Here is an 11307-nt window from a genome sequence, read left to right on the forward strand (position 1 = left end):
CCACTTAAAAAAAAAAAGAACAATGACATAGTTATAAAATTGTACTGGATCAATTTAACCAATAATGAGAACTTAACCAGATTCCAGAGATGCAGCATTCTGGTACTCTGAAGCCTGTCTTTGATTCATAAAGAGAATATGGCAGTTTGGGAATGTTACCAGTGGGTCTATAATCTCATGTAAAAATACTTAGTGTGAATAGATTGGGCATAATACATAATGCATGCAGTAGAATCATTAGTGAAAATATATCCACTAAATCATGTAAGTGTGCTTAAATGTTAATATCTAATAATGTAGTGAGACACTTTGGGGTCTGAGTTTGTCTCACACTGGTTTCTATAAGAAACAGATGGAGTTTTGCATGCAGGTTTATTAGGGACTATCCTTGGGCTCAACAACTGTGGAAGGGAGGAGAAGGAAGCAGAAGTGGGCAGCGTGAGAATTTGAGCTGTGATGTAATCCCAAAGATAGCTTTGGCTGACTCACAGGGCATTCTGGAGCTAGAATGGCCCTCTGGAGTTGTCCTGAGTTTGGCCAAAATGACCTGGGCTCCACATAATCAGTCATTGGCTGTGGGTTGGTCCAGGAAGGGGTATGACCTTAGGCAAGGTGACCCTTACTAGCCAAGACAGTTCTGTAGCTGAGGAGACCCTGAAGGGGCTTATAGCTGAAGGCTTCTTGCCTATAGCGTTCCCACAGCTGGGACACCAAATCCTTCCTCAAGGGGATTCTGGCCATCACAGCATCTACCACAGAGCTTGGCAACTATCTACTCTTGAAGCCCCTGATTGCTCTTGGTGACAACTGGGGGCTTGGCAGTGTGGCCACAGTCTCTTCCCCACTCCTGCTTCTCATTTATTGTTTTATTTTTTACCCCTGGCAAGGAACTGAGAGGAGAGTGGTTGCTTTAGTTTGTTAATGCTGCTGGAAATGTAATATACCAGAAATCAGTTGGTTTTTATAAGGGGAATTTATTAAATTATAAATTTACAGTTCTAAGGCCATAAATATGTCCAAACTAAGGCATTCAGGGAAATAAATCTTGACTCAAGAAAGGCCGATGGTGTGGACAACCAAAGCTATAGGCTGAGCCCCCAGTCTTGGGGTTTGTTCACATGAAACTTAACTCCACAAAGAATAGGTCAAGTCTACTTAAAATTTAGGCCTAATGTCACCCCCAAGAGAGCCTCTTTTGTTGCTCAGATGTGGCCCCTCTCTCCAGCCAGCATGACAAGCAGTCTCACCACCCTCCCCTTCTCTGCATGGGACATGAGTTGAGACTCAGCATCAAGGGACTGAGAAAAACCCTAGAATGAGCTCAGAATTAACATCAAGGGGTTGAGAGAAACTTCTCGACCAAAAGGGGGAAGAGTAAAATGAGACAAAGTGTCAATGGCTGAGAGATTCCAAACAGAGTCGAGAGGTTATCCTGGAGGTTATTCTTATGCATTAAGTAGATATCACCTTGTTGTTCAAGATGTAGTGGAGAGGCTGGAGGGAATTGCCTGGAAATGTAGTGCTGTGTTCCAGTAGCCATGTTTCTTGATGATGATTGAACAATGATATAGCTTTCACAATGAGACTCTGTGAATGTGAAAATCATGCGTCTGATGCTCCCTTTAGCTACTATATCAACAGAAAAGTAGAACATTTGGAATAAAAATAAATAATAGGGGGAACAAATGTTAAAATAAATTCAGTTTGAAATAGTGGTAAATGAAAGCGAGGGGTAAGGGGTATGGCATGTATAGTCTTTTTTTTCTCTATTATCATTTTATTTCTTTTTCTAAATCGATGCAAATGTACTAAGAAATGATGAATATGCAACTATGTGATGATATTAAGAATTACTGATTGTATATGTAGAATGGAATGATATCTAAAAAAAACGAAAGGCCGATGGGTCTGGAACACCTCTGTCAGCTGGAAAAGAATGTGGCTGGTGTCTCCCAGTCCTTCGGATTTTGATTTCAAACAGCTTCCCCAGGGAGGTTTATTTCTGCATCTCCAAATCTTTCTGTCTGTGTTGTCTCTGAAGCTTTTTCCAAAATGATTCCCTCTTAAAGGACTCCAGTAAGCAATTAAGACCCATCTTGAATGGGCAGAGATACATTTCCATAGAAACCACCTAATCAAAAGGTCTCACTAACAATTGGGTAGGTCACAACTCCATTGAAACAACTTAATGAAAAAGATCCCACCCTCAAATATTAAATCAGGATTAAAGAGCATGGCTTTTCTGGGGTACACAACTCAAAAACGGCACAGTGGTTATAGTAGAAGAGGCCATGGAGGAGTCATATTGGATGTGTAAGTCTCTGGGGCCCAGTTGACAGAGAAAAACCTCTAGAGCTTTGGAGATTGCCAAGATTGAGGGAGTGTGCCATTGCCAAGAGTCAGATGTGAGGCTTCAGAAGGAGGTCTTCCAGTTGGACCACCTCACACCTTGTCAAAAAATGTGTGATGGGAAAAGAGTAAAGTTCTGTCCAGAATAAGGACTGGCAGGCTGAGCTCCTGTATGGAAGCATGGCCCAGGTGAAGGCAAGGATTGGATAGCTGCACACTTCCTCCAGTATGAACTGAACAGGCTGACTCTGTCCAGAGTTCCAGAGATGGCACAGACAGATCTCTAGAAGTCATCAGCACTGGCCATCACCCAGAACCTGGATGTCTTTACTCCTGGGCTTAATACTGTCATCAGCAGGATCTTTTCCCTTATCCAGGGATATTACTGAGAAATGAAAAAGAACTTTGCAGTTGATGAAAGCTGAATAGGCCTTAGTATTACATTCAACACAAATCCTGTTTGCATCGGTGTTAATGGATAGGATAGATGTCATGGGTGGGGATTGGGACCCCATTCAGGTCTAGCCCAATTAACTTTAGTTTATGCGGGGGTGTGGAGGGGTCCAAAACCAGGACAGAACCACCAGCTTCAGTCTAACAGAGGCTGAGTTGGAGGGGTGGCTTCATACACAAGATGTGGGATTAGAAGGGCAAGGCATCAGGGAGTTCCAGCAGGGTATCCCTCTAAATCATGGTGCACAATTTTGGGAAATCCAGACATTGGCAACATGTAGCAATCAGAGGGAAACAGTCAATAGACTTGAACATCAGTCTCACCAAGGGGGCGATCAGGATGAGTCCCTTTACTAGTGAGGCTCCAGCAGGAAGCACATAGCACACTTAAAAGGGCCATGGAGATGGATTGAATGAAGGAGCTATTTACACTGTTGGATAGCATAAAGGGAACGAGTCAGGGAGGTGGGATGCTCAGGGACTACCAAGAGTGAGGAGGCTTTGTCATCCCTAGACTTGAAGTGGCAAGAGGGACTGGTGTTATTGGAGCACAGGGGAGTTGGAGCTGTGACAGCAGGTAGAGAATGTAGCTGCTGCCACTGCCATACCACGGCCCAGCAAGAGGGAGCAAGGAGAGGGGCTGTGGAATCAATACTCTGACCTCTCAGTCCTCCTGCTTTTCCATCTCCTGTTGCTGCTTCCCATGGGCTGTAACCACTCTGAAGCTAGAGAGAAGGAGGCTTGGGAAATGATGCAATCCACAAAGGCCAGCCATTCAGGGCAGAGTGCAGGGTGAAAAGGGCAGAGAATGGATCTCGAGGGCAAATGGAGAATAACCCAGCACAGTGTGTTACTAGAACAAAGACAGGCTCAAGAGAAGAAGTCCTACAGATAGTGCATAAAGGCAGCTCCAGACTGTTAGTCTGGGGCTTGGACTGCTACATGGCAGGACTAGTCTGTGGACTCAGATTAGGCTCCCCTATGCATTATGATCAGGCGACCTCAGCGTAAAAGGAGTGGGATAATAGGGAAACAAAATTTAAAAAGAAGATTATGGTGGAAACTAGTCTAGCTTTCATTAGTTCTGCTGCCCTTTGGTGAAAGAGGTTTTCTCTACATGGACAGATGTAAGCAGACTGTCACCCATGATGACCATTGACTATGGCCTGTAGCCTGCATTCTCTGGGAACTCCTTTGGCCACCCCTTGGCCCAGCTCCATAGCTACCCACAGTGAGCCAGCCAGCCAGCCATTGGGGCAGTAATTTAACTCTCACTCCATTATGTGACTGTCTGTGGTCTCAGCATGTTGCCTTGGCACTGTCAAGTCCTAGAGACCCCATTTCCATTCTATTGTGTTTGCTCACAGATGGTAGTTGTAAAACTGGCAAAGTAGGTCCCACTGTTTAGAGTCTGTCTGGTTAATCTCAGAAGTCATGTTTTAAAAAAGATAACACTAAATCAGTTCTCAAATAAACTTTATAATTCACATTGTGTGACTGACATCTTATCTTTTGACATTTCTGAGAAAAATTGCATGTAGCTTCATTTTATGAGCACTGTGACTACAGATATATTAGCAATGTGCTCTAAAGCATTCTCTTGTCACAAGATGATATATAGCCTTGGCAGTGGGAAGTAGGGGGCAGTTGGGTGTACCCTGGGATAGTCTTTGGATACCCCACTTGTTGAGGATCTCCTTTTGCTGTTTAGATTATGGAATACTCTGTGACATTTTTTTGTTCCTACAACCTTATGAGAATAAATATCATTCCCAATTTATAGATAAGATGTGGAGACTCAGATATTCCTAAAGGTAAGGATTAGATAGATAGGGACTAGTGCCAACTCTTTTAATAAGCAAAGTTATTTTTAATATTCATGGTTGAATGTAACAGTTGAAATTTTAAAAGGTTATTAATAATTCTAATTAAATTTAAAAGATAATAGGTAAACACACAGCAGTAACCCAACACAAAGCAATAACTTAATAGGAAATGATAGTGCTGGAATCCACTTTGATTTAGAATGCTGGATGACGTATATTTGAAATGTACATATAAGCCTATCACTGAAGCTTAAAAAAAATTGATGTCTTCTTGAAAACTTCATTTGTTACCACAGTGCAGTTTCAAGGGAAGGTTTCATGTTTAGAAGTACACCTGTCTTTTAGCTATACTCTCCCTCAGATGACAATACTGCTTACTGATGGTGGCTTTTTCTAGGGCAAGAGAAATGATTGTGAAATATTGGCATCACCATGAAGACAGAAATGGATAGAAATAAAGCAAATCTTGTGGTTTCATATATGAGCCTTTCTTATGTTATCAAAATGCTTTTGATTATCTCAAGAAGTGTTTGCAAAATTCCCTTCCAAAAATTAATTTCATTTTGCTGAAATGTAAACATTTTATTATTATATTCATACTACTTAAGTTTATGTTTTGACAACCTAATTTAATTATTTCTAAGGTCATGTCAACCTTATTAGAAGGAAGAAAATCTTACTGTAAGGAAGAAAACCACAGTTTCAGTTCCATGCACACTAATGGGATTTTCTACAAATTCAGATATTTCCCACTGAAAACTCCTTTTCCAAGCAAGTGTAGGGGGACTAACATGGTGAAATCACTAACATTACTCTATCAGTCTTACATTTGGAAGGAATAAAAATAACCTTGTTTCAGTGAAACGTGGAATTTAATTGGCTCTCGATCTTTTCCCCTCATGCATCTAGTGGCCAATTCCATAATAGAAAAATTAAACTAGAAGGAAACATAATCCAATTAAATTTCCTTTTAACAATGTCAAAGTAAATAAATCCAGGGCCCATTAGCTCACACACAGCTTTACTATTCTGACTGGGTCAATGCTATTTATTGGGTTTCCATCTAGTGCGATCTTCACTACCCATTTCAAGGGAGTGAGATTTTTACAGAACGGCAGCTGCATTTTTTCACCATTGATGAACAAATCATTTATTGCCACCTTGTTTGACATCTTAAGTGGCTCTAGTGACAACCACCTTGGAAGGTGTTCTTTAGACCCCTTGGAGATACTGATTCCCAGCCATTAGAATCGTGTTTTGTATTGTTGAATTTCTGCTGTGTATTTCATAGCCCCTCCTTCTTCCAGAAAATGGTATGTGGCAGATATTGCTCATGCTCCAGATAAAATTCAATTTTGTTTCAAGATTTTGGCACTGTCTCTTTAGTTATCAGGAAGTCTTGTTGGAGACTCATCTATCCACAGTTTGCCAGGGAGTAGCTCTATTCCAAGCTGTGCTGTGGCCTTCTTAGGCATTTTCCTAATTTTGATAAGTGCAAAATTGCATAGTATTTTAGTTTGACTTACCTTAGAAGCAGACTTGGAGACAAGGGACATAAATAATTTTCAGGGGAGAAGTGAAGAAAAACCAGTAAGGGAGTGTGGGAGAGAGAAAAGGTTGTTAATAAAGGAATAATAAAGAGAAAGGGAGTTAATAAAGTGCTTGTTATCAAACCAGTTACAAATGTGGATAACTGCAACTTAGCCCCCTCACCACCAAAATCCAGTGGCCAACGAACACCTCAGAGTTATCCCACCCAAAGTGAAAGGGGGCTGCCGTAGTCATCTATCAGCTCCTGTCATTCATTGGTTAAGGGCTGCTCCTGAGGTGGGGGCAATGAATTAATTCCCAGGCGCTTGTGGCTTGCCAAAGGGGCCACCAAAGCTGGCCTCAGGGACCAAAGAAAAGTTCTCAGTGAGGAACATATGTGCTGGCGGCAGCCGAGGAGTTAGGCTGGTGTATGCTGAAGTGGAAAGAGTCAGGGAATTGGGGTTGGGGAGCCACTGGCATTGCCTGCTACACATAGATACTTAAGATTCAAAATATGCACTACCGAGGGGTTGCTTTACAGAGACACAAGCAAGCTTGTCCTCATCTGGAATGGGAACCATCAGCTACTGTGGATGAGCACTCCTATTGTAAAATTACTATGCCATTATTTCCACTTAAAACTTATATTATATGCACTGCTAGGAAAGCAATATTATCTGGACTTTGCTTTGCTTTGTGTAGTGTAGGCTGAATAAGAAGTCAGTGAAGACAGAATATTTTAACTCACTGTACAGAGTTTCCTAAGTATTTTTTAACATTTGGATCACTTATGGATTTATTAGAAAAATTAGACAGTGGTAGTATGCTTATTTGTCATTTCATCAAAAACCCCTTTTACGAAGGGATGATCAACCACGTGATTCCTTTAAATACACCCGGTTATAGGCAAAATTATGAAGAAGGTAACTCGTCCTCTGCTTTATTGATATTTCCTCTCCCCTGAGCCTTTTAAAATTCTCCTATACCCTACCCTCCTTTGAATCCCAAATATGGTTCCTATCTTTCCACTTTGTCAGTATCTTCGAAAATCTCCCTAAAACTGGAGGGGGAGGCAATGGGTGCATCTTGATTCCCTCAAGGACTGCAAATGTACCTGTGGTATTTATCAGGTATTTGGGCAAAAAAGTCATCTCCTCCTTGGAACCTAGAGAATAATGACAATGTCTAAAATATAATCAAGTGACATGGTATTGATTCTAGAAAGAGAGCAGAGTGGGTCTAAAGGAGTCAAGAAAGTTTTGTGGGAGTCCCAGGGTTTAAAGTGGTCAGAATTTAAGGAAATGGACTACTTTTATCTTTTCTTATTCAGTTATCCTTAATTTAAAATTTCAAAATATTTACTTAAGTGTCATTTTTCCCACATCTGGCTTTTGCTAATAAATTTGATTTTCATCTTCAAAATATTGAGTTATCATTATTCCAGTTAAGTTATTTAATTTCATTCTGTTTTATTATTAGAATTTAAATCATGATTCCTTGCAAAGAATAACTTTTGCTACCTAATAAGCTATGAGGATAGTTCTAGTACTAAATCTGTTTCATAAAAGAATACATTCCCTTAATAATTTAATTATAATTATGCAAATCACATAATGTATTTCATTCTTTTTGTACTGAAAACTTTTATTTAAAAAAAAAACCTATTATGGACTAGTCATTTGGAATGCATTTATTTGTACTATTCCTCTATAATAAGACAGAATTTTAAAATACCATGTAGAGCAAAAATTTCTTTGCATTGTAATAAAATGTTTGAGGATCTGTTGAATAGTGGAGTTGAATGACTGTTGGTCTCAGCCTTCATTGATTAAAAAATATCATTTAAAATATATACAGTGATTTACTAATTTTGGTGTATGGAAGGACATTTTACTAACTTCCACATGGAAGTTACACAAAACACCCCCTTAGGATTTGGTTTAGCCATCATCTATCTACATAGTCACTTCCTTCTTTACCCGGCTGGTTGCTGGCTTCCAGTCAACCTCCAACAGGAGGCATTCTTGAGAGGGAAGAGTAGTGTCACTTGAAGAGCCTCTTTGTCTTCTACTTAACTTTTCCTGTTGAAAATGATAGGACCAACTGTAGGATGGGAGCCAGCTGCTTGTGAATAGGCCCACTCCTCTGCTAGGTTTTGGAAAATAGCCCAGCAGAAAAGCAGAGCCCTGGAGCCCCACTGCAGGGCTTGCAGTCCAGGCTCCTCCACTTACTGGCATTTTAACTTCAGACAAGCCACTTAACCCTTCTAAGACCCCTTTTCCTTTTCTATAAATAGGTGTCATAATAGTGTCTACTTCTTAGAGCTTTCTGTGCTTAGACATAATATTTGTAAAACACTTAAAAAAGAGTACCTGTCATACCATAAACATTCAATAAAATTATCATTGTTATTGTTACTAGGTAATTATAAGATTTCCATAACTCCGCATAAAACTGCATCCAGTTCATCATAATGGGTCATCTCTAAAATTAAGCATTTATGCCTTATTTAGAGATGCTGATAATTTGTACTCTTCTGACTTTGCACCACTGTTATTGATTCACAGAGTTTTACATGTCACCCATATTCCAATGACTTGAATGTCTTTGCACAGTTTCAAACTCTCATCCTGTGCTGTACAGAACCATAATTATGTGTTTACCAGGCTCTTCACCTTGATGTCCCATGAGCATCTCAGACATCAAGATGCCCCAAATTGAACCTAAGTGGCATCTCCTTCCAATCCCTATTTTCCCACCCAAAATATTTTTAACTCATGTTTTTCCTTATTTTGCTTATGACATCATCAACTATCAACTACTTTGTTACTATAATTGAAGTCTTAGAGCCATCCTTACCACTTTATTTTAAGTCACCCACTTCAATCAATCACCCTCCAGGTAGAATAGTTTTACTACAGCATCATCTTTCATATATGAATCCTTGTTCTCTATCCCAGCTTCTGCTGCCCTAGTTGTGCCACAAGCATCTCTCCCCAAGACTATTGCAGTGCCCTCCAAAATTGATCTTTCTACTTCATTTTGTTCTTCACATTGCCATCAAATTATTTATTTAATTTCTAATCAGATTTTTTATATTCCTTTGAGTGAGACCCACCAGTGACCCCCCCAATCCACAACATAAAGTATAAACTAGCACAGAAGGCCCAAAGTTTGGCCCCAGCTTTTCCTTCCAACCATCTCTCCTGCCACTTTCTACATGTGCCTTACATTACTCACTGGACTATTCGCCCTTTCTTGAAATCAGGTCTGTGTCTCCAGGCCTTTGTTGATGCCGTTCCCTACTACTAGGACACCCTTCATCACTTTGGCCATCTGCTGAACTGCTACCATTCCATAACGCCCAACTCAAATATCAGTTCCTCTGCTTGCTTCCAGAATTCAGTTATACAGAATTACTGACCTTTTACTTGTGTTTCTGTGACATCCTGTGACTCTGGATACTAACCTAACACTAGTAAAAATATAGAACCTCTTATTATAAAACAACTTTAGCCTTGACAATATAAATGTAAGCAACCACAGTTATGGACTCCCCCTTTGTTGATATTAGTATTAATTGATCATTGTGGCATATATACAAGTATATATGTATAAATAGCATGCACACACACACTTATGTATATAAGCTTATTCCCAAATTATCCCCAAGAGTGAACTATAAGCGATCTGGTGCGTTTTTCACTGTTAGATTGAAGAAACAGTAACCAAGCAGCCGTTTATACCTACCAGTTTGAAGTTTTAAATTTGAGTTTTTAATAAAGTATAGGAGAAACCATCGCTACAATAATGCTGCATAACAAATAACCCCCAAAATTTCAGTGTTTTGCAAAAATGAACATTTATTTTTCTTGTTCATGGTTCTGTAAGTGAATTGAGCTTGGCTGGATTCACCTGGGCTTAGCTAAAGGATGCAAGTTGGATTTGGTCTGTTCCAGCTGTGTCTTTATGGGACCAGCAGCATCCTGGGGCACGTTCATCTCCTGATGATGGCAGAGGCCACAGGCCAAGCCAGATCATGCCAGCACATCAGAGCCTTTGTTCATGTTACATCTGCTAACATTTCATAGGTCAAAACCATTCATGTGACCAAACCCATAATAAAGGGGCACGAAAATATACTCCTCCTGCTCCAGTGGAAGGTACCTTAAGATAACATGGCAAAGAGCCTGGATGTATAATTTTAAGCCAGAGGAGTCAAGAATCAAGAACAAGAATCCGATCTACCATAAAGTCTTTATGATCCTGAAGTGGGCAGTGGAAATATCAGCTTTGAAAATAAACTATTTACTAATCGCTTACACTAAGACAAGGAGCAATTTGATGTTACATTTAATACACTTTGCTTTGCAGTATAGTTCTAATTATATAAATCTTTGTTTTTCTTCTAGCAATGTGAAGATGTGTGGCTGGGGAGTCCGTCACCTATTCCTGTTAGATTCATTCGCTACTTACCCCTTTTAAAGGACGTGTTTGGTTTAGAAGAGGAGTAACCATGCCAGTTTGGGTCAACTACCTTTGCTTGACTGCTCTAATTTTGCCAAATTTATTTCAATAGGTATAATTTCAGTTTTTTTTTTTAAAAAGATTGTATTGAACTGAAATCCATAAACTACAATTAATTTTTTGTCACTTTTAGTTTTTCAGAACATCATATAATATTGTTGATATACTGGCACTATTAAAAATGCCATTTAAAGATATGCAGAACATTTTTATTATATGTTTTATCTATTTACACCAAAGAATCTTATGATTCAACAAACTTTGATTCATTCCAGTATGAAAAGAAACTAAATTTTGATGGCTATTCATCACAATATAAAATTAAATTACATCAAAGCAATAAGTGTGATTCTATTAAACATTTTCTTGAAATCTTTTGGCACATGTTTATTACTTATATAATTGAGTCTTGAAGCAACACACCTTAAACTTCTCTCTAGAGTGGCGATATTTATTTTATGAAATTTATAAAAGCCATGGGCAGTAAAGGTACCCCCCCCCGACACATACACACATGCAAAAATTTGGGATAATAGGCAATGTTTATATTTTTAATGCCCTTTTACTATCTTAAGCCATCTTGTTAGCTTAGGAATATATGCATGTATAAAATTATAATATG

General features: G+C 39.3%; 1 protein-coding gene across 2 annotated transcripts in view; it reads left to right on the top strand.

Annotated features, from left to right (window-relative positions):
* EFHC2 (EF-hand domain containing 2) overlaps nucleotides 1-11043 on the top strand; it is a 206499-nt gene extending 195456 nt beyond the window's left edge. The window contains exon 15 of one of the 2 annotated variants that reach the window (XM_077145067.1): nucleotides 10571-11042. In XM_077145067.1, coding sequence (XP_077001182.1) covers nucleotides 10571-10672 — 102 coding nt within the window. In that variant the 3' untranslated portion in view covers nucleotides 10673-11042. Of the gene's footprint in view, nucleotides 1-10570 lie in introns of both variants that reach the window. The other variant, XM_077145068.1, reaches the window with a different exon arrangement.
* The last annotated feature ends 264 nt before the right edge of the window (nucleotides 11044-11307 follow it).

Source organism: Tamandua tetradactyla, chromosome X, assembly GCF_023851605.1.
Source record: "Tamandua tetradactyla isolate mTamTet1 chromosome X, mTamTet1.pri, whole genome shotgun sequence".
Taxonomy (NCBI): domain Eukaryota; kingdom Metazoa; phylum Chordata; class Mammalia; order Pilosa; family Myrmecophagidae; genus Tamandua; species Tamandua tetradactyla.